This window comes from Cervus canadensis, chromosome 23 (assembly GCF_019320065.1).
Source record: "Cervus canadensis isolate Bull #8, Minnesota chromosome 23, ASM1932006v1, whole genome shotgun sequence".
In the NCBI taxonomy this organism is placed as follows: domain Eukaryota; kingdom Metazoa; phylum Chordata; class Mammalia; order Artiodactyla; family Cervidae; genus Cervus; species Cervus canadensis.
This window is the reverse complement of record NC_057408.1, coordinates 430,114-454,869: the sequence shown is the minus strand read 5'-3', so window position 1 is coordinate 454,869 and position 24,756 is coordinate 430,114. Positions and strand designations below refer to the sequence as shown.

The following is a 24,756-nucleotide window of genomic DNA, read 5'->3' as shown; positions in this document are numbered from 1 at the left end:
TTTTCCACTCTCCTCTTTCACTTTCATCAATAGGCTCTTTAGTTCTTCAATTTCTGCCATAAGGGTGGTGTCCTCTGGATATCTGAGGTTATTGATATTTCTCTCAGCAACTGATTCCAGCGTGTGCTTCATCCAGCCCAGCATTTCTTATGATGTACTCTGCATATAAGTTAAATAAGCAGGGTAACAATATACAGCCTTGACATACTCCTTTCCAGATTTGGAACCAATCTGTTGTTCCACGTCCAGTTCTAACTGTTGCTTCTTGACCTGCATTCAGATTTCTCAGGACGCAGGTCAGGTGGTCTGGTATTCCCATCTCTTTAAGAATTTTCCACAGTTTGTTATGATCCACACAGTTAAAGGCTTTGGCATAGTCAATAAAGCAGAAGTAGATGTTTCTCTGGAACTCTCTTGCTTTTTCAATGATCCAATGGATGTTGGCAATTTGATCTCTGTAAGTAAGCTCCTATCTTTTTCTCACGGCCTTTCTTCAAGCTCTGCCTCTTGCCATGCATCTTTGCTCTTTGATTCAGTATGATTCAGGACATGGACTGCAGACTGGTGCTGGCCTGTCAGGTGTATTTTACCACCTGAATAGCAGGTGGTAGGCACAGGGGGAGCCTTTTCAGAAAACCTGCTTAGCCATATATCCTCTGCCTGGACCCCAGTTTCCTCCTCAGTGAAAGTGGAAGTGTAAGCCATCTGATAAAAGGCTGTTGTGGGCTTAGATACCAGAGGCAAGTGAAGCATATTACACATTCCTGGCACAAGGTAGGAGTCATCTGAATGTGCAGCCCTTTACTTTCTTTCCTCTGTAAGACTTCCTCCAAGACTCAGTCTTTATCTAGAAAATGAGGAGGCTGATTTAGATTCTGGGGAGCTTCTGAACACTCTTGGAGCTTCTGGACTCCACCCAGATTATACCCAGATTACTTCAATGGGGCTGGACCTGGGCTCTGGTAGTTTTTATAAGCTCTGTCAATAATCCCATCTGCGGTCAAAGTGGAGAACCGCTCTAGGTGTCCTGTCTTGCCTTTTCAATTCTAAGTGGAAGGCGGAGTGTGTAAGCACTGGTGGAAGGACGTCCTTATGCCCTGTTTTGCTTCAGGTTGGTTCTTCCCAAAATGGCAAAGTAGATACGATGTGGTGAATTCAAAACAAGCCTATGCTTTTTGCTCACTGCTGGGGGTCTTAGGTGGGACACTCCACTGCCTACCTCTGCCTCACTGTGGTTTCCTCTGAAGAAGGGACAACTGCCCTAACTCTCCATCTGGGAACTGGGGAAGGGAAGGGATGAGAACAGCAGAAATGCTTTGCCAAGACGAAAGGATTCAAAATGCTCCACAAAAATTCCCTGTCTTACTCTGAGATAGATGAATTCTTTTTCCTTGAATAGGCTGAGATAAAAAGAACTCAATATGACATACAAAAGTGAAGCTGTGGCTGCTTGTCCTGATTTTATCAGTGATCAGTTTGGGTCTGAATCATCTTAACAATGGTGATACGCTCCAACTCAAGGTGTCATAGCGTTAAGAGGTGAAGAATACATGTATCAGTGCCAGACCACCTGGGTTCAAATCCTAATTCTGCCACTTATGGGCTTTGTGACCTTAGCAATTCTGTGATTACTTTTGAAATGAAAATAATATTATTACCGATTTCACAAAGGTTTGTAAGGATTAACTGATGAATAAATGTAAAGTTCAAAGAACACTTTCTGGCATACAGTTCACTTTTACTAAGTCTTTGGCATATGTATACTCAGCCAAAGGCCATGTGGACAAGTAGCAACACCAACTCCTGCCTAGTCCAACAGTGGCTGGGTACTCTGGAAAATCCCTTGCTTCCTTTTCCATCTTTATGACTGTTGACTCTCAGCCTGTAGGCAGCCGGTGTCCATGGGAGCAGAGTCTGACAATGGTGATTCTGTTCTGAAGGACACTATCCACCCTTGAAGAACAAGCAACCTGGGAACTCAGGGATTTCACGTTCAAAAGAAAGGAGCCATCAGAAGCCTCTGACTCTCTAACCCGCTCTGCTGCTTTTCAGTGTAGAAGTGGCCACTTGAAACAATCAAAATCACAGACCAACACTGAGTTACTGTCATGGTCCCTTCTCTGTGTCACCATGCCTTTTCTAGTGGGACATGTACACAGCTAGAATTTCTTTCTGTTCAGAAACGCCATGGTCACACCTTCCTAAAAACTAGCTTCTCCTCACAAAATGTTTGGAGTCCTTTCATTGAAAAATTCTGGGTTAGGACTTATGGAGCCCAAGATATTTTGCAGATGGTTATATCTCCTGATGTCTGTAAGCAGAACTGATTGTGGGGCCTGAGGAAAATGGAGTAAGGGTCTGTTTAGGGATGACAAAGTCCTCCTCCTTTGAACACTGGGCGATAATCATACTTAATCTAGGAATGAACACTGTAACTTCTCAACCTATACCTCCTTTGGGTTTATGGTCCCCTTATTTGTCCAGTCAGCCAAGTAGCTACCAGGCCCATTGATTCTGCCCCTATACTTTATCTGGCATTTCTTCCCTCAGGAACATGTCCCACTGACCCCAGCCCAGCTTCATTCTCTACTACGTCTCATATGAACCAACGGCCCAGGCTTATTACTGGCTCAATCCACTCTTCATTTCATCACGTCTACTAACTATGGTACAACCTTCTTGCATCACAGTTGTGGTTCTTCCCCATACTCAAGCCTTCAGTGGCTCCGCTCTCCCCAGATGTCAAAATCTAAAATCTGGATTCTGATTCAAACAAATCAACTGTAAAGTACATGTTAAGATAATCAGAGAAATCTGAACATGAACTGGACATTAGAAAATCTTATGGAATTATTGTTACTTTTATAGGTAACAATAACATAATATTTTAATATTATATTAAAAATAATATTTTATAGGCAATAATAACATAAAACAATAACATAATGGCATTGTGATAATATTTTTTAAAGGCCTTATTTGTTAGAAAAGCTTACTGAATGATTTATGAGTGAAATAACATGATGACTGGGATTTTTAAAAAATATTTCCCCCAGATTTAAAATTAAAAATACATATGTATATGGGAGTATAGCTGAAATAAGACTGGCAAATGGTAATGATTACAGAAGCTGGCCCAGGGGTGGGTGGGGAACTGATCACATCAACTTGGGAAAACTGACTGTCAAAGACTTTGCAAACAGGTTATTAAACCATTGACAGCTTAAAATTGTTCACTGGGGGGATATTTACACCACAGAAATCAGCCCATGCTTCAAATCAAGGCTTTTGTAACAACATGTTATTAAAGTTGAATAATAGACAATAAACATTAGATAATAAATGGAGGATTATTAAACTAGTATGCCTATTTCTCTGGACTTTGGAGACCTTGTGCAATTTGGTCCCAACCTAATTTGCAGCTATATCCTCACCATATTCCATGTAAACCAGAGCAATTAAAGTACTCTGTCTCCAGAACATGCCCAAGAATCTCCACCCTTGGTTTGGTCTTCATCCCTGCCTTGGCTTCCCCTGCCTTGGAGTAAGTTCACTGCCTCACTTCCTTCTCACCTATCTTGGCCCACGTACCTAGGAGACTTTTTTGCTTGCTCTACATAGATACAATTTCTCCTTCCTCTGAATTCTTAAATAATTTAACCTTAAATTTAAATAATTTAAGGAGAAGGGGACGACAGAGGATGAGATAATTGGATGGCATCACTGATGTGACAGACATGAGTTTGAGTAGGCTCCAGGAGTTGGTGATGGACAGGGAAGCCTGGCATGCTGCAGTCCATGGGGTCACAAAGAGTTGGACATGACTGAGCAACTGAACTGAACTGAACCTTCTCTGCTGGGGGAGGGCATGGCAACCCATTCCAGTATTCTTGCCTGGAGAATCCCCATGGACAGAGGAACCTGGGGGACAACAGTCCATGTGGTTGCAAAGAGTTGGACACAACTGAGCAACTGAGCACATACATCTCTAACGAAAGGAAAAGTTGAATTTGCTGTATCTGGCAGCCACAATGCTAGATTACTTTGACAATATTGTCTCATTTGATCCTCACAACAATCTGTGGGATAAGCTGCACAGCTTTTTTGCTTGATAAGGAAAATGAGGATTAAAGTCATTAGGCAACTTCCCCAGGTTCACAAAGCTAATAGTGGTAGAATATTCCAGAATTGCCAAATTCTGGGGAAGAGTCTGTGCAGCACGTAGCTCTACATAAAGATCTCCATGGGTACCTTTGAATGAAATGGCAGCTCAGCAACTGAAAGTCTTGTTTTCTCCGAACTGAAAAATGTTTTCTTGTGTGTTCTGAGTGACTCTTCTTACCTTTCACTGCAAATGTCCCCTTGGCCATAACAGCAATAGCCATTTTAGAAATTTCTTTAAAATAGCTACCCTTATAAAACAGCTATTACACTTGCCTCCCAAAATCCTGTCATTGAGGCATACTTGAAGTAAAATCCAATTTTTCCTATAAGAAGCCTCCTCTCTCCCCTGAGACAGTGGGGTGTTTATGAAACCGGTGGAGAACCAAGTCCTTTAGTGGGTGCTCTCTTGTGGGGGATGGGTCTTCTCAAGGTTGCTTTCCAGCACGGCAGATGGACAGATGACACTTGCATCTGAGCTTGGGCCCCATGCTATAGTTGTTTCTTCCTAACATCCCCCACCAGGGCCCTTGTAAGCATGTGCTTAAATGCCCAGGGGCATATACATGGACACTTCACTACAAAATTTGAACAATTGTCAGATGCCTGTAAGAGAGACAAAGAACTAAATGCCAAGAAGCTGTGGCTGTTATTTGTATCCTAGATGAGAGCAGAGGATCTAGCATTTGCCTTGAATTGCTCCTGGAGAGCTCAGCCTGCAAAAGGAATGGAATGTCTAGCAAGAGGGGCGTGGTGAATAAATGATGGTACTAGCAAGTAGACAAAAATAGCTAGCTGCTAGAAGATTTTCCAGTGACATGAAAAGCATTCAAACAAACAAAAAAGAAGGTTAAAAAGGCATATAAAATATGAGTGTCGACTTTTAAAAAAATGTGTACATTTTTGCACAATAATTATGGTAAGACTATACCCCAAAATGTCATTATAAGTATTTCTGGGGTGGAAAGAGATTTTTCAAAATTTTCTAAATATTTTCCAAATCTCTTCTTTTTAGTTAATTTTTACAGTTAGCATCCATCACCACACAGAATTACAGATTTTTTTCTTGTGATGAGAGCTTTCAAGACTCACTCTTTTAGTAACTATCATTTATAACTATAGTCACCATGGAGTACATTACATCCCCAGGACTTATTTATTTTATAACTAGAAGATTGTACTTTTTTGACCACCTTCACATACTGCAAAATTTTTATAGTGAACAACTTATAGCTCTTAACTCAGAAGAAAAAAAGAGTAAAAATAAAATGAAGAAGTCACATGACTGTGGGGCTTCTACTAAGCTTCTACTGCTTTTAATACTGTCAAGGATGGAGAGAGATGGTCTGGGAAAGGTAGATGAGGATCCTCATTTCTAGTCATTCAAGGATAAGAAGAGGGGGCTCAAATATGTTCATTCCATCAAAGGCAGGAAGAACAAGGTGTTGGAAAATGAAAGATGTGTCTGGGAGGGGTACCAAATATTAAGAAAAGAGTCTGGGTGACATAGGTGTGAATTTCAGGAGGCTTTCCATCTGTGTTTTTTAAACTTACTGAGACCAGTAACCTCCGGTCAGGCAGTTTTCCTGCTCCCCCAGCACAGAAGCCAAGCTCACCAACCCAGGAAGAACTCTCATCCCTAGTGCACAGGCAGTGAAATCTCAGCATCAGACTCTACCTTCAAAGTAATGTGTTTATTTGCAGGAATGAACATGGTGCCTTTACAAACCAATAATCACAGGGAGAAAGGCTGGCAGTGACTTCCTGACCCTCCTCTTCTTTATCCGGATGCAGAAAAGGAGAGAGACAGGAGACAGGAGAGGTCAGACTCCTACACTCACCGCTCTCCACACCTTCAAACCAGAGGGGCAGCAAAGATTAGGGAGAGAATCATGACTATTTTCCCTAAGAGGCTGCAGCAGGAAATGTTTCAAGAAAAAAAAGACAAAAACTTTTCCATGCAAGTGGTGAATGTGGACCACGTGAAGGCCAACAGGCCCACTGACAGTGAGCCCCGGGAGGGGTCCTCGGTGAATTGCCTCCTGAAAGTCAGTGACAGTTCCTGGGAAGGAACACACCCATGAGTGACTGGACATCAGGATGCCTGGGGCTCAGTTTCACCTGAAACCCAAAGAGCGAAGGGAAAACAATAACAGAAGCCAATGAATTGGTGCACAGCCCCAAACGTGTGGGCAATGTTCTGTTTCTCTCCTGAAAAGTACCCAAGAGGGTGGTATTGACTCGAGACACATCCGGGCCTTTTTGATTTAGGAACAACACTGAAGAACTGACTGATCTGGGCACTAAACTCTGGCCACAAAATTCCCAGGGCCTCCTGGCCTCAGGAACATGCATCCTGAGGAGTGAAAAATACACATTTATATTCCAGCCGCGGGGGAATAACACACAAATGGAATAATGTGGAAAGGTCAGATGGAACCAAGGGAGTGAGCCATCTGCACCAACCACCGCAGTGCAATCGGCAGGGAGCAGTAGAGCTGCTTTTCTAGGATCATGGCCTCAAGTGTTATGGGCAGACCCCCAATATATCTAACAATAGTTCATTTTAAATCAAATATCTTTAGAACTGTGGGCTCAACAAACAGAGAGAGAATATGATCAACTCAGAAATAATGCCAAAACCACACACACACACACAGACACCCCCATACACACACACACCTTCCATAAAGCCAGTCTCCACTATGCATCCTTTTCAAGCCACAAAACATCATAGTACAAAGCCTCTCCCCCCCACCACCCCCCTTTATTTTTATAAATTGCAGATAAAAATAAATCTTTGGCCAGGATGCCACTGTGTGTGAGTGAAGGGGTGCAGGTGGGTGGGACACGGGTCGATTTTCTTTTATTTTTGTTTTACATTCCCTGAGCTCACCTGAAAGCCTGTGTGCATTATGTGAATAACTGCTTGAATAAATTATCATTTTTCAATATTGTCAAAAGGCTTCCTGACTATTTTTAAAACCTCACTGCGTCCTGACAGAAGGATTAACAAGCTGTGATCAAAACACCCCAAACTGTACATGGATTTATCTTTGACTCTCACCAGCGGGGCCCTGGACTTTGTTCACTGTCTCCCTCAAGCCTCTTACTCTACTTCCGATCTCGCCTCTAGTGATCTCAGTGGTCTGGGGCCTCTGCTCCCCAGGTCTTGGGGTCTCAGTCTCCTCCAGCAGTAAAAGGGGACTCACAGGATACACTCCACACGGGGGAAGTGTAGTAAGGGTACAGTGAGCTCTCGGATATAAAACATGTTTAAAGAAGAAAAGGTCCTCAAGTTCACGGAATTCTTGTATTAGACAGTACCTGCTCTGTCTTTGGGAAGCCCTGCAGAAATGCAGCAGGTGGGGTCTTGGGCAGCACGGGGTTGGCAGTGACAGGAAGTTTCCCACTCAAGGGGAAACAGAGGCAGGGGTGAGATATCTCAGTTCTTGCTCTTGGATTTACCCATCTTTGCATACACAGTCTATCTACACTGGGATCCATGCAGAACACAAGGACTATGTGTGTCTGGTATGCATTTGTGTGTGTGTGTGTGTGTGTGTGGTTATGCATTTGTGTGGAGACAGTAAGCTTCCTTCCAAAGACAGGCAAGGTGATTTTCCATCTTCAAAGCTGCCAGGGAGGTCCCAAGAGAGACTTGGCCTGTGCCTCTTGTCGCTTGCTCATAGTGACCTCCAAAAAGCATTCTGGCCAGAGATAATAATGGCCCGTTTTCTAACCGAAATCAGCAAAACTCAACCACCTGACTCTGCAGAGTCTGAGATTAACCTGACCCCCAGACTGTGGCTACAAGGCATTTGCTCACAAAGATTCCACAAATGCGAGTCCCCTGTACCAAAGGGGAGAAATGCAGGAGAAAATCCCGCCTTCTACATTCTTGGTTTAACCCTCTCCTATGCTGAATCACCCACCACCGCACATTCCAAGCAGCTCGGTCTACTCTCTTTCACACTATAAAATATTACGGAAGCAGCAAGAGGTTGTTTTGTTTGTGATGAGTTGAGAGGAGCCAGTGGGAGATGACAAACTACCAAGTCACTGTCAAGGTTGGTTCCCTGAGTCAGAGACGCTGGAAACCCAAGGTGGGGGTTTGTGCCCTGGTGCCAACTTTGTTTCCTCACAACCAAAATTCATAAAAGGATCAGTGGAACTTACTTGTGGCTGAAATCCCTTGAGGTCGCTGGCTGCAAGGTCACTGGCTGTGAGGAGCTGGAAAAGAACAAAGAAGTCTTCCTTAGTGACACCTCTCAACAGTTTGCATACAGCGTCCCCAGGACAACTGATCAGCAATGGATCAGACAGAGCCCAGAGCCAGGGCGACTGCAAAATCACAAAAAGCAAATGCAGTGCTTCTGGGCTAGGAGCCTGGAAGCAATGGCCTTTTCACCTTGTGTCTACTCTATTTCTGACTGTCTCTGCTGTCTTCTCCTATCTTCTTTCTAGGTGTGATCAATCCCTTTAGTCTTAAGTTAGGCAGCATGAACTATGAATGGATTCCAACGGATCCACAAAGTCCCTGAAACTGTAAGTACAAATTACATGTGAGTCCACACACTTCTTTAGGGAGAGGGTCCCTGACTTCCTTCCTACTATCAAATTATTCTGTGATACCACAAGTAAAAGAGATAGTTAAAGGCCCATCTTCTCCAGGAGAGCTATTGCTTCTTCCTCCTCTTTTTTAAAAATCAGACCAGTGAAAATGACCCTATCCTCTCCCCAGCTGCACATGACTCAGTTCCCTTTATTGTATGTTGCCTTTCATTTTATATACTTTTAAATATTAAGAGTTTATGAGTCCAACAATCAGGCACAATGTTAATGGTAAGTCAGGCTATGTATGTTCTGTATCTCTGTGTTCAATCTATATTAAAGGGTAAAGTTAAGGTTTTAATACATTTGCCTGCTCTCCAGAAAACACTCAGTGGAGTCCTAAGATGAATTAATAAAATACTCACATTCTTAATTGTTGCTCAAAAATGCTGGGAAAGCGGGATAAAGAGAAAAAAGGCAGATGCTTATTTTGATTCAAGGAGTGTGACTGCTTGCTAGCTTTGTTAGGCCTGGAGAGCGTTTGTGAAAAATAAGAGAGATTTCATGTTTGCTGTAACAATATTTTGTTTGGTTCAAGAAAGAGAGGAAGTCATGCTGGGCTGCAGTGCCTCCAGCCTTAGAAAAGCTCAACTGGGCTCTTTAGCTCAGAAAAGTTCAACTGAGCTCATTGCTCTTTAGGCAATGACTTTGCCTAAAGTGATGCACAAAGTGGTGTAAACTCTGGGACAGAGCAGGAAGGAGGTGGAGATTGCAAAAGCTGTACCTCTCTCCCCATACCCAGGCCTGCAGGCAGCTTCCCACCCCCCGGCCCCCCCGAGCCCGCCGCACCCCCCAACCCCAGGGACATGGAATTTGCCTGGAAAGGTGGCACCATCCTGAGAGAGAGGCAGCTCAGCCCCTCTGACTGCAAACACTGCCAAAATCAAGCCACAAGAGCACCTGAGGAGACACTGGGGCCGGACATAATTATACGGCATCTCTGCCTGCAAGGAACATACAATTTGGTCCAAGGGTAAGACACGCATGTGTCAGTGTGAGCAGAGACAGTGTTAGTGTCAAACTGTGAACAACGTAAGGCAAGAAAGGTCAGGGTGGGGTTACTAAAATAAGAGCTGGAATTGGGACTTGAAAATGGCCAGGTGGCAGTGCATGGAGCCCCTTCAGGGGGGCAGTGGGAAGGAGACACAGGAAAGGGGTTTACCAACCCCAGCAGGCAGCTCACTTTGCATCATCCCCTGCCAGCCATGGCATGCTTTAAGGAAGAAGGGAGGGAATCGGCATCGTGGTCGCTGCTTTACAGAAATTTTTTTAATCTTCATAACTCCTTCATGAGATAGAAAGTATCCCCACTTTATGGATGGGAAAATTGAGACTTTGGGAGGCCAAGTAACTGTCTTTAGGTCACATAGGTATGGCAGGAACTCTTCTGCCTTTTTACAAGGTTTACGAGGCAACAGAAGTGACAGCAAAACATCTAATTCTTCCTAGTTTTGAGATGCTGCAACAGAAAATAAACCACAAGGGTGTTCATAGCATCTTAGCATTTGCACTATTTTGTCAAATCAGAGGTTTGGGATTGAGAAATGATCATATCCAGATTGAATGGAAATAGAGATATGGCATTTTCTGTTATGATTCCTTATGTCCCCAGCTCAACAAAGTTAGGATCTATCCTATCCTCACTGGAAAACTTATATCCTTTTCCCTTCTCTTAGAAAAGCAAAAGATGCATGAAATTTAGTTCTTTTTTCTTTCTTGGCTGTGCTGCACAGCATGTGGAATCTTAGTTCCTTGACCAGGTATCAAACCTGTGCCCTCTGTGGTAGAAGCACAGAGTCCTAACCACTGGACTGCCAGGGAATTCCTACAATTTAGTTCTTAATTATTTAAAGATAATTGTGCTTGTTGTGTGTGTGTGTGTGTGTGTGTGTGTATGTGTGTGTGTGTGTGTATTTAAAATTTACTTTAAATAAATTTAAAAATATATTTAAAATTTCCTTTTTTTAGCCTAAACAAGCCCATGCACAACAAGACAATGTTTTATATCTCACACAACTATTGCATTTCTCAAGAAAAGTCTTGACATACAATTAGTCATTGAAAGCCTGTTGGTCAAATAACTTAAAAGTGAGGAATACTGTCAAACTAGAGATGAGGACTAGAATGACTAAATTGCTGAGATGTGTGAGAGACGGCCTATGACATCCTTCAAGTTGACAAGAGGAAATGACACCTAGAATGCATAGCACCTAGAGCACTTCCTGCATGAAGTAAGCATTCAAACATCTGGATGAATTAATCAGCTCCAATATGGGAACAAGTCCTTCTATACCCATGAAAGATTTTACTAGAGAATATCAGCTTATGCTTCAGTGCACGAGTCAAGGTTAAATTAAAGAAAGAACAGTATGGGCAAAATATAAACCACACTCCTTGAACACACCCCTTTCTAGAGCTGATTGTTTCATAGGCGATTCCACATTCTGCACCCAGGAAAGGACAAAGAACTGGCCCTCAGGCACTGTAGAGTGGAGATCAGGTACAGATTAGAAATACACAACAGGATGTCCTCCCATATTTCAGGATTGAAGACCACCTAGATCTGACCCCCAAAAAAGACTTCCAGTCTTGTCAGGACTTGAAAGAGACAGCTGAAGGTCCCTGGATGGATGAGGAAATCACTGTGTCTCCAGGCAGCTCAGGGACCACCTCTGCTGGGCAACTAGAGGAGAGAAGGTGGTACAGACAGAGCATCCCCACTCTCTCCATCTCTCCCTCCTTTCAACCAGAACAGCTCAGCTTTTCTCTTTTTCATGTATGTAGTTTCATTTGAGAACAAATATTCTGCCACTAAAACAAATTTGAAACCTCCAGACTAAGTACTTGTTTTGCACAAAGTTGAGAAGTGGCTTCTTCAAGTCCCACTGCTAAGCTAACAACAAGCCTGTGTGGGTCCCCGACCCCTGGTCCCTCTGCAGAAACATCCACGAGTGACTGTCCTGGTCCGGTCCAACCCTCACCCCCAGGCATGACTGGCTGCTGGCCTCTATCCTGAAGAGGTAGGGAAGTTGGGCTCAGCACTCAGGAGAGGCGGAGGCATGGCCAAGAAGAGATGAGAATGTCCTTCCATAAAGCACTGATCCAGACCATCCAAACTGTCCCCCACAACCAGATCCTGTGCTCATCCCGTCCCACAGGACAACAGTTCACTGCTCGGAGCATCCTGCTGTGTGGGGAGGGATTCAGGACAGGGGAGGCAGAGAGGGAGGAAAATTCAATCCTCACTGGCTCTGGGGACTTCAATCAGGCTGGCACTAATGAAAAGGATCCTGCCTTTTCCCAGGATTGCTGAATGTCTGCACTGCTCCCAGCAAGAGAGCTGGGCGGGTGTGGGGGAGAAGGGCAGACGGAATTACATTTAAAAGGCAAAGGAAGGAGAAAATTCTTTCATCTCCCTGGTGGAGCTGGGCAGTGGTCCTGGGGCCCTGTCTCAGACCCGTTCTCATTCCTGACACGTCTCCCTGCTCTCTGCAATAGTCCACATTCAGAACATTGGGACGATGACCCTGCTTTCCATTTTGGAGGAGCTGCACTTTCTCTCTTGGCGCAAGCTCAATTTTTTTTCTGGGTTTCTCTAAGCCCAAAGGGCAGGCTGGGGAGCAGGGGGTTTAGAGGAAGATGAAGGCAGCTGTGGGGTCCTCGGGTGAGAGAAACAGCTTTCGTTTCACAAGCATTCCCTTTGCACTCCTCTCACAGCCAGCGCTGGATGGGATCCCTTTGCTTCCGGCACCAGAAGTCACCCCCAGCACAGTTGCAGCCAGCATCACCCTGGGACCTCCAGGGGCCTCAGACTGCCTCTCAAACAGCTTCCTTTTCACCTGCTAACATCTACAGCTTCCAGAGCTTCCTTCAAAGGAGGAGAGGAGGCTGTTCCACTTTCCTCTGTGACCTCCAGCCCCAGGAACATCACTTCCCCTCATCAAAAGGACACACCACATCTGGCTAGGGTGGAGCCTAGCATGTCTCCACCAGTCCCTCTGGCTGACCCAGGACACAGGCGTCTGGGAAAGGAGTTCCTGATACAACATGGGCGGGGGGCTCATACTGGACATCTGGCTGAAAGAATCTCAGCCTTGTAGACATGCAGCTGGACACAATGAAGCCTGGCCATGCTAGGGATGCTCTGGGTAATTTGCTCTTCTCCAATATTCGCTTGCTGTGGGTGGAAGGATGGATGGGTGGGTGGTGGATGCAGAGGTAGGCAGGTACACAGATAAAGGAACAGAGCAAAGACTGCTTTGGGGAGAACAACTGACCCTATTTCAAATTTCCCTTAAAGACACCATCCTTTCATTAAGTATGCTTTTTATCTCACTTGTCCTCTTTTCAATCTATTCTCCTTTCCCTTTCCTATTTTTGTAGGAAATGGAGCATCCCCTCTTAATGCTGTGAAGTTTTCACCTGCTACTTACTTTGGCCACAGGATGGACCATGAACTGCATCCCACCCCAATTTCTCAAACCACGGAACAGTTGGGGTTAGCCTGTGTGGAAGGCAGCATTCCCGGAAGCAACACAAGCACCCAGTTACGTGTGCGATTGGAGTTGTTAGGAATCAACTAGAAACCGAGGCCCAGAAAGAGTGACTTAGCCAGTGGACAAATCAGAAACAACAAAGCCAACCATATTTATGCAACTCAAAGAAAGTCTTAGATGACCTAATACCCGGGGCTGGGAGACTCAAAAGGGGGAGAAGAGAGCAGCAAAGTAAGTCAGGGGTTAAGACAGAGCAAAGGCAGCTAAGAAAGAGAGCTTGGTTTCTACCAAGCAAAAGGCTCTGAAACCAGCCATGAGTAAGCCTGCAACAGAGTTCCAGGAACACAGAAGGAAATGTGGACAGTGAATTAAGAGCGGTAAAACGGAACCACCAGGTCGCGATTCCTCACAGGATGATAGCTGGAACACTGCTACACAAACGTTCAGACACAGAGGGCGAAAACTCGTGTTCTGGCCCTGGGTCTGCCTCCACTCACTATGGGATCTGTTTTGGTGTCGCTTCACCTATTCAGGTCTCGTTTTACCACGTGTAATATGAATTGCACGTTCCTTCTGGCCCCACAGTTTTAGTACCCCAGTGAGTCTCTCTAACCTCAGGGATAAAAGAGGTGTAACCGATTTTGTCTAGTCTTCTCTCTCTTTTTCCAGGAATTCTCCCCCACAAAACACTTGTAAGAGGCTGTCTACACTCTCTGGAAGGATTCCTAGTCAGAAGGACAGACAGGAGGGCAAAGAGTTAGTCCTGCGTTGTGTCTCTATTACTGGTGTGCAAATAGGAATTTAGACAGATGGTCACTCAAGCTGCTACACGGGGGTCATCATCCCAGTGAGGCTGCGGTCACATCCACATCCAAACCAAAGGTAAACAACCTTACAATTCGGAAAGCGTTCATCCTAACTGCCAAAGCATGTAGGGCGGGTTATGCAGGGGCCAGGCAGCCAGCTTCTTCACAGCCTAAGTTACACACTTGAAGTGGCCATCCTAGCTGGGCTGAGTGTCCTTTTGCTAAATCCCTTCAGCTAAATCCCTTCAGCCTCTAGGAATTTTAAAGGTTAAACCTGAAACCACTGATACCTCCAGTCTTAGTTTCAGGCTTTGTTCCAAAGAGCAATGAGGATGACTAATAATAACTGAATATAACCCCAAGCAAGTCTGGTCTTGATGGCTTATACTTTTCTTTTATTATTTTTTAAATAATGGGGTTCTAATATTTATAGGTCAGATCTGTAACAAATTCCCCTAGACATGCAGCCAAAAAGAGCTCTTACATTGCTGTCAAAGATTCCACGTGTGATCCTGTACATAGAACCTATGCTCTTAGAATGGTGTGCATATTTGGTTGCTGTCCAAGTCACAGTTATAATATTTCAACTTCTGGGTGAGGATGTATTTAATCCTTCTTGCAGATTAGAGCTATAAGCACCAAGCCAAATGACAGAAGAAGCCTCTGAATGCCCTAATCTGGAACTCACTGAGACAAAGTCTTATTTGGCGTAATTTGAACCTGGTGAACCTACAAAAGCTCATCCTGCCCTTTTTGAACTTCCCAGTAAAATTATTTTTAAATGACTTGTTCTGCAGACCAAGGAAACTGGATTTCATGGATGGAGGGCATCTTGCGTGGAGTTGGGTGGGAAGTAAACCTGGTATTAACTAATGACAGGAATGTTCACATCCTCATTTATTATGCATTTTGGTAAAAAGTAGCTCAAGAGGATGAAGTCATTTCTGGGGTTCCACCATTTGCAGGTGGTAGGGAGGCATGGGACCTGGTTTGGTGAACATATGTTCCCTTCCACTACATCATAATACTCCATGACCCTGCCCCCCCTACTTTTGTAGTGTATAATAATAGAAGGTCTATCAGGTCCTCTATGATGCCTCTGATATTTCAAAATGAACCATGCAAAGGACACTTATAGAACAGTGGTTTTCAAATTGTGCCCTGAGGAACTTTGGATTCTAAAGAAGGGATTGCAAAGTAGGTGAGAGAAGATGAGTTAGGGAGATCCAGGTCCCCATCCCACTTTAGTCAGAATGGCACATCTTTTACCGGCATTTTATATGGAACTTCCATTTAAGATCTAGTTCACTGGAAACTATAAAGAAGAAAATTTGAAAGTGCATATCTTAAAAGACAAGGCCCCTACTTAGTTAACAAGCCACTCTGATGCTAACAGAATATACTTGGAATAAGAGAATTAACCAGTTTACCTCTTTAAAGATGCTCAGAGAGTCATCTCTTACTAGGAGTGGAAGGGATGCATGACCAGATCTCATTTTAAGAAATCAGCCTTTTTAATACTTGCCATGAGTTACTCATCGAGAAAATGCTTTCTCTTCTTTCCTTTCCACTTTGTGCAGGCAGTAATGTCTTTTTTTTTTTTTTTTCCATCTGAAGTTCAGCAGACTACACACCTAAGAAAGCATAACTAGGGACTTCTCTGGTGGTCCAGTGGCTAAGACTCCACGCTCCCAAGGCACAGGACCCAGGCTGGATCCCTGGTCAGGGAAGTAGATGCCAAATGCCACAACTAACAGTCTGCGTACAGCAGCACATGCCCCAACTAAAGATCCTGCATGCCCCAACTAAGACCTGCTGCAGTCAGATAAATAATAAATAAAATAAATTTTAAAAAGAAACCATAGCTGACATCAGAAAAGAAAGCTAAGGATATGTTGCTTTCCAGGAGTGCAATCTGGGCTGTTGGTTCTTTTCTTTGAACAAAACGCAAAATTCACATTGCATCAGAAGCATCTGTGGGTTATTCCCAAAGTCCATTAAGGCCAGGAAAGGAGGTTGCCCTCACTGAACATCCCAAGTGAAGCTGGATACTAGGGGAGAACCCACCCTCTTCCCTGCCTTCTCATCTGGTACTGCATTTCTGCTTCAAACTGACCAGATGATCTGCTCATTTGGCTCCAAGACTAGTATTAAAGTTTTCTAATGCATCTCCTTGGCAAATCCAATGGAACTGATTTATACCCCTAGGCTCAGTCAGCAGCAGAAAATGGAAAAGTCAGAAGGTGCTTGCTTCAGAGAGTATCTGAGCACTGGAGTCAAAAGCTTGGCTCCTCAGCTCAGTGTAGCCAATTTGGCTGAGACTCTGGGTCTCTCAGGCCAAGTCTAGAGCAATTAATCACAATTACAGGTGAATATCTAAAAGGGATAAAGTCCAGCTGGATCCAGTGAGAGCTAAGCCTTGTAAGTGAAGGTAGCCACAGCTTTTGTAAGCCACAGGTAAAGTGGAAGAATCTCCTCCTTTGAAAGCCTACCCTGAACTCTTGGCAATTATGATATAAAAACTAATTAATTTTTAGGATCTACTTTGGCCCTTCATTGTACCAGGTAGATACTTTAACTTAGTATTCCTCTTAATCTTCACTTTATTAATGCAGGATAGTATTATTTTTCACCAGTTCACAGTTGAGTAAACTTAAGCTCAAATTGGTTAACTGATTTACCCAAAGTTATGAAAGCAAAAAGTAGCAGAACTGGAATTTGAATATAGCTCTGAAATCGTGGCAAGTCTACTCCTCTGTCTAAGGCATCCATGACCCCCTCTGGAACCACTAAATGGAATGGTGCTTTCTCCCTCCCTATTGTGTCAGGGTCTCATCCCTGGCCCAGGGACATTGGAACCATAGCCAGTCAGGCCCCAGATGACCCATCATGCATGGAACAGCCAGACTTCTCACTTCCCATCAGCCCCACACAGCCTTACGGTGCAGGCATCTAAGGTAACATCTTGATCTTCCCCTCACATTTCTCTGAATTCAAGTTGACTTTTCCCAAAGTCAGCTTCGTTCCTGAACCCTGGCTGACCAAGGACTCACTAGGGTCTGCACTGATATGTCATGTGACTATTCTCTCCCTAACCAAGTTCATCCCCTCTGCCTCCCTTCCTGTTTCCCTTCCTCCCTTCCTCCTTTCCTTTTTTTCTTCTAGCTAGTATAGTGTTTGGAGATGGAAATGGCAACACACTCTAGTATTCTTGCCTGGAAAATTCCATGGACAGAGGAACCTGGTGGGCTACAGTCCATGGGGTCGCAAAGAGTTGGCCATAACTGAGCACATCAGCAATACAGTGTTTGCAGTTATAGATCAGTGTAACAGGATAGAAAGCCCAGAGATAAACCCACACCTCTATGGTCACCTAATCTATGACAAAGGAGACAAAAATATAAAATAAAGAACAGTCTCTTCAGTAAGTGGTGCTGGGAAAATTATATGCAACAGCTATATGTAGAAGAATGAAATGAAAACACTCTCTAACACCATACACAAAAATAAACTCAAAATGGATCAAAGACTTAAATGTAAGACCAGATATTATAAAACTCTTAGAGAAAAACATAAGCAGAACACTCTTTGACATAAATTGCAGCAAGATCTTTTTTGACCTACCTTCTAGAGTAATGAAAATAAAAACAAAAATAAACAAATGGGACTTAATTAAACTTAAAAGCTTTTGCACAACAAAGGAAACCATAAACAAAATGAAAAGACAACCCCCAGAATGGGAGAAAATATTTGCAAATGAAGCAACTGACAAGGAATTAATCTCCAAAGTTTACAAATAACTCATGTAACTCAATATCAAGAAAGCAAACAACCCAATCTAAAAATGACTGAAAGACTTCAGTAGGCATTTCTCCAAAGAAGACATACAGTTGGCCAATAAACACATGAAAAGACGCTCAACATCACTAATGATTAGAGAAATGCAAATCAAAATTATAATATACCCCCTCACACTAGCAGAATAACCATCATCAAAAAATTCTACAAACAATAAATGCTGAAGAAGGTGTATAGAAAAGGGAACCCTCTTACACTGTTGGTGGGAATGTAAATAATACAGCCACTGTGGAGAACCATATGGAGGCCTTTACTAAAAATAGAACTACCATACCATCCAGCAATCCCACTCCTGGGCATATACCCAGAGAAAACCATAATTCAAAAAGATACATGCACTCTGATACTCAGTGCATCACTACTTACAAAAGCCAGCTCATGGAAGGAGCCTAAACGTGCATCAACAGAGGAATGGATGAAGGAGACGTGGTACATACATACAATGGAGTATTACTTAGCCATATAAAGGAGCAGAATTGTGCCATTTGCAGAGACGTGGATGGGCCTAGAGACTGTCACACAGAGTGAAGTAAGTCAGAAAGAGAAAAACAAGTATCGTAGAATATTGCTTATACATGGAAACTAGAAAAATGATACAGATGAACTTACTGGTAAAGTAGAAATAAAGACACTGACATAGAGAACATACGTATCAATACCAAGGGACAGGGGGAAGGGGAAGTGGAATGAGTTGGGAGATTGGGATGGACATATATACACTACGATGTATAAAACAGATAACTAATGAGAACTTTGTTATAACACAAGGAACTCAGGGAACTTTAGGTTCCCTGGTGACCTAAACGGGAAAGAAATTGACAAAAGAGGAGTTATATGTACACATAGAGCTGATTCACTTTGCCTCACAGAAGGAACTAATACAACATTATAAAGCAACTATATCCCAATAAAAATTAATAAATCAAAATTAAATATTCTTGAACTATAAAAATAAAAAAGACAGTCTTTGTTTACCAAATACCTCTGCTTATAGTTTTTCATTAGAAAGATTACTGAGTCTTTTTAAAGATGTAAATCAGGTTATTTGCTTATTTATTTTAATTAACCAAGTGGAACTTGTTTGTTTATATTCCTTGCTAGTGGTTGAAATGAAAATGACTTTGAGACTCTATTTGAAAACTGTTTGCACAATTAACATGCAAGCTCTTTCACAAATGGTCCTGCTCTTGCCCTCTAAGAGGGTCCAATGTTACAGTCATTGTATGTGCTATTTACTCACTTGGTCCTGCCATTTCCTAGGACAGGGTCTCCTTGAGGACTGAGACATCTGGCTGTTACCAGAATGACTCTTCACCATTAAAGATACTCTACAGGGTCTGCCACAGCTTTCTAATGATGTTCTCCAGTATATTAAGCCAACGGAACACCCTTGGAAAACAGGACTAGAGTCCTAGCATAACAACTTTGAAGAAGGCATGGTTCTCTGAAATATCTATCCTGGGACTTTGTTAAAACTCTGTTCCTAGTGTATTTTTTATAGGACTTCTGGAAGTAGCTGGTTCACCAAAAACTCTTTTCTGCCTGGGTGTGTATGTATCTGCTTCACATAGTCTTGCTTCAACTAACTGTTTGCTAAAAATGGTTTCTTATGATTTTACTCTCAAGAACAAGATCATCTATCTGGAAAACAGATATTTTCTTTTCATCAAAAGCCATCATATGTGGACTATATCTCCCTGCATCTCTTCCCCCAATAAGATATCCTTTAACTGGTTCTCCCTGAAATCACATGTGTGCCTGACTCCAGTCCACCTAGTTTTGGACAAGCCTGCTCAGAATTTCTGGCTGACTCAGTGGGACAGGGTACATCTCTAGATGCTGCCCACTGAGGCTGCACAAAATGAATACAACACACAGATGCTATATCAGCAGGACTGGAAGTAGCTGCTAACTTAGTCTGAAACCCCCTTAGTAATCATATGCCCAAGTCCTTTATTTATAGCACAAAGGGCCCACCAAGGGACTGACAATGTTCACTTTTACGGCTACATTTGGCAATTCATCTGGTGACCTTGGGCAAGTTATGTCCCTGCCTGGCCCTCAGTATTTCACGCCTGACATGGGAAACTCTGTAAGATCACCTCATGATCTGACAAGCTGTGAATCTGGAAAAGGCTACGGATGGTCCTGCTCCTCACCCAAAGCACTATCAGGCGTCACATGAACTGTCGATTACTAAAGGTACTTGGGAGTGAGTTATCATAGGAAGAATGGTGGAGTGGCAGAGTGAAAGGAGAGACAGGACCCTGGGCAGAACTGAGAAGCTGGTGAAGCCTAATTGTATGTTGAGGAGAATCCACGCTCTCCATCTCTTACTGAACTAAGATTTTAAAGCCAAAAACATCCTTAGGCAAGTCACTGACCAATTTTTTTTTTTTTGCCTCATTTCCTCCATCTGTCAAACAAGCAGGATGGTTTCTGTCCCTTCGTGTTGTTGAGATGATTAAGATCATCATTTGAAACGTTTTTAGATCTAGGAGTAAAGATATCTCATCAATATTATACTTCACCATTCTTTGGAGAAGTAAGCAGCTGCTTGTTTCTCTCCACATAAGCCTGGTTTTAGGAAAGTATCCATAATCAATCAGTTACTCCATAATCACACTGTAACTGTTCCCACTACAGCTATTTGCCGTGATACATTTCTAACCGGATAAGAAGAATTGGAATCCCCAGGTCTTTCGATTAAAAGAAATTCTAGATCTAAGGAACTGCAGCTAAGAATAGAGGTGAGTAGCCCATAATTTGGAGGGCAGAGGATCTATTGCTACATGGTGAGTTACATGGAGCAAGTATTAACTCTGGGACAAGAGGAACAAGAAGGTAGGGAACCTGTATCTACCCTTGCTGTATCTAAACACAAGGCACGTGTCAATAGCAGTGGCCTAATCTCCCCCGTTCACCCTAGGGCTTTCCTTGACCTAACGGGATATTAACACACATCCTAATTCTAAAACTCACAAGTTTATTTCCACATAGTACTGACAATAATTTGACAGTAGGGTTGTCTTTTAATTATTCACCCTCTGTTATCTGTTGAGTGCAGTACAACAGGCACTCTTCATAGTAATGTCACAGGGAATGCTGCTTTATTCCAAGGTATAAAGTGGTTTTATAAAAGAAGGGTGAAGTATGATATTGATGAAATATCTTTACTCCTAGATCTAAAAACGTTTCAGGTGATGATCACACTTAATCATCTCAACAATGAAACGCAGGAAGGACAGAAACTACCCTGCCTGTTTGACAGATGGAGGAAATGAGGCAAAAAAAATTGGTCAGTGACTTGCCTAAGGATGTTTTTGGCTTTAGAAGTCTTAGTGTAGAAGGGATCCAGGGGCTGATTATCCAGACCAGCCTCCCTCCGATGTAGGAATCCCCTTTTCTAACTTCTCTGACAGATGGACAGCCAGCTTGAATCATTCTGAGGAAGTGCCGCTCCCTATTTTAGTCTTCAGCAAATTCTACCTTTATTCACTTGAAATATGCCTCAGTAAAACTCATCCCCCTAGTTCTCAGGAATAGGAGCTAACTGCCTCTTTTACTGTCAAGATCTCCCCGTTAGAGAGGTAATATGAACCCATTTTACAGATGAAGAAACTACTCAGCCCGCTCCAGGCCACAGATCTCAAGTTAAGAGCCAGACACCAAACCCAGAGGATTTCAGACACAGCCTCTCCCATAAAGTCTCCAGTCTTTCCCATATGCCCACACTGTAGTATACTTAGTCCTCCTGCCACCGGCCATTCTTAATACATTTGATGACCAGGTATATTTATATCCACACATCCTCAGGTAGAATATCCTAAGGGCTTTAACTCCCTTGGTTCCTGGTGTCGTCATCATCTAGGTTACAAATGCCTCCACAAAATGTGGCTCTGTGTCAGTGGAAGGAGTAACTGTTACTAACAAGTCTTGTCCTGGAAAAATCTTTAATAACTGACTTTCTGGGGGAGGAAAAAAAGGCCTGATGTAAGATATTTGTCTATTTCCACAGTGTAAATATTCCCACCAGTTCAAGTCCAATAGATGTGCCCTATTGCCTCTTGCCACCAACGAGCTGGCTCCAGCACATCACGGTGCCCACGGGACTATCTGCTCCAGACCACTGACGACTGGACTGGAACACAGACCAGGTGACTTGAATGAAGCAGTGTCCAGACATTAACATGCTCTCTGTGCACATCTGTGTATGAAGTAAACCAAGCTTTTGAATGGAGTAAATGTGAAGGATGCTGATATTCATGAAATAAATTCATTCGATAAATATATATTTTTCTAGGAACTGGGATATAAAAGTAAAAAAAAAAAATCTGTTTTCAACAAAAGAAAATAAAGTAAAATGATAACAATAAAAATAAAATAATGGTATAACCTATCGATGGTAATAAAAGATAAGAAAAATAAAGCAGAAGAAAGGGGCAGAGTTTAGGATGTACTGCTTTAAGTAAGCCAGTCAGGAAAGGTCTATCTAACAAGAGACTATCTCAGTAGACAGAAGTAGGGGAGTGAGCTGTGTGATATTTGGAGAACGACCCTAACAGGGAACACAAAGTGCCCAGTTACTGACGCGGATGTGAGCTCGGTGTAGGGGTAAAACAGCAAGAAGACCAGTGTCACTGGGGCAGAGAGAGCAAGGGGATGGCGGCTGGAGCCGGGCGCAGAGCAAGGCCACGCACAGAGCCATCAGGTGCTAGTTCCGAGGTCTCGGTCATAGCAGAGCACTCTAAAGGACATGGGGAGTCTTTGGAGGACAGCAGACCCAGGACATGGGCTTTCCAGGTGGGGCAGAGGTAAAGAATCTGCCTGCCAATGCAGGAGACGTAAGAGACCTGGGTTTGACCCCTGGGCTGGGAAGACCCCCTGGAGAAGAAAATGGCAACCCACTCCAGTATTCTTGCCTAGAAAATTCCATGGGCAGAGGAACCTGGAGGGCTATCATCCTTGGGGTTGCAAAGAGTGGGACACAACTGAATAACTAAGCCCAACAGAGTACAGACATAGCACACAATCTGAGTTACACCACTAAAGGTTTCCCGGCTGCTGTGTTGGAACAGCTCACAGTATTTGCCGACGGACTGGCTGTGGGGTGAGAGGGAGAGACAGGCTTGAAGGATGACGCCCAGCGTTTTGCCTGAGAAGTTGAAAGGGTGGAGTTACTTCTAGAAATTGGGAAGTCTGGGGTGGGTGGTGGTGTAAATATGTTCACAACCCATGAGTGTTAGGTGTGACTGGTAACAGAGAGCCTCGGTGCAGGACAGACGTGGGCAGTGGGCACGTGAGCAAATGCACTGCCCGCCCTGTTCAGAACCAGAGGTGTGCTGAGGATGTGCTGGGCAAGGAAACCTGAAAGCTATGTGGGATTTATCAGCGTGTAAGCCATAGTGAGAAATCTGCATTATTAGGGATTCAAGATAAATCCAAAGAAATCTCAGATAAATGTGGTGAACCTGCTATAGTCTGAATGTTTGTTTGTCCCCAAAATCCGTGTCAAATCTTGACCCCAATGTAATGGTATCTGTAGGCAAGGCCTTTGGCAGGGAGGGGGGATGAAGTCATGAAGGTAGAACCCTCATGATTGGGACTAGTGCTATTACCCCCAGGGAGCTGTCTAGCCCCTTCCTCCACCTGAGGACACAGTGAGAAGAACCAGGAAGCAGGTCCTCACCAGACAACAAGCCAGCCGGCACCTTGATCTTGAATTTCCTAGCCTCTAGGACTGTGAGAGATAAATTTTTATTTATAAGCCATCTAGCTTATAATGGCTTCCCTGGTGGCTCAGTGGTAAAGAACCTGCCTGCCAATGCAGGACACTGGAGTTTGATCTCTGGGTCAGGAAGATTCCCTGGAGAGGAAAATGGCAACCCCACTCCAATATCCTTGCCTGGGAAATCTCATGGGCAGAGGAGCCTGGAGGACTACAGTTCATGAGGTCTCAAAAGAGTTGGACATGACTTAGCGACTAAACAACAAGCTGACAGTAGTTTGTTACAGCAGCTAAAAAGACTAAGAGATGAACCTGGCCCTGTTTCATCTCCATTTTGGTTGAATTCGCTGGGTATGAGTTTTCTTCAGACCTGTGGACCCCATGCTCCTTCTTGTTTTCTGGCTCCACTCAGGTCTAAATTTCAACTTTGTCTTATTAAGCCCATGGGAGCGCCAAGCCCATGCAGTGTCTACACTCTCCGGATACACCAACAAACAAATACGATAGAAATACTGACCTCATGAAACTCAAGAGTCTAATCAGGGAGACAATTGTTTTGAATAACAGAAATAAGTGTAATTTAGAGTTGTGACAAGTTAAAAAAAAAAAAGTATGGATAGGGTAGAGAGTCAAGAGCAACCTGATCAAGGGAAGCTTTCTTGAGGAAGCAACAACGCAGCTGAGTCCTGAGGAACAAGAAGACGCGGCCAAGCAGAGAACCATGGGAAAGGTACCTCCGGAGATGGAGCGCCATCCTCCAAAGGCCTCGAGCAGAAAAACGATGTGCGAATTGGAAGGGCTTCCCTGATAGTTCAGTTGGTAAAGAATCCACCTGTAATGCAGGAGACCCTGGTTCAATCCCTGGGTTGGGAAGATCCGCTGGAGAAGGGATAGGCTACCCACTCCAGTATTCTTGGGCTTCCCTTGTGGCTCAGCTGGAAAAGAATCTGCCTGCCATGCAGGAGACCTGGGTTTGATCCCTGGGTTGGGAAGACCCCCCAGGAGAAGGGAAAGGCTACCCACTGCAGTATTTTGGCCTGGAGAAGAATTCCATAGGACTATATAGTCCAAGGGGTCGCAAAGAGTCAGACAC

The 24,756-nt window shown here is 43.7% G+C and overlaps 1 protein-coding gene across 2 annotated transcripts in view; it reads right to left on the bottom strand.

Annotated features, from left to right (window-relative positions):
• The window catches only part of SETBP1 (SET binding protein 1), a 401,443-nt gene that overhangs the window by 188,368 nt on the left and 188,319 nt on the right, over positions 1-24,756 (bottom strand). For both annotated transcript variants that reach the window (XM_043444129.1, XM_043444130.1), the window contains exon 3: positions 8,341-8,394. In XM_043444129.1, the coding sequence (XP_043300064.1) occupies positions 8,341-8,394 (54 nt within the window). The remainder of the gene's footprint in view (positions 1-8,340; positions 8,395-24,756) is intronic.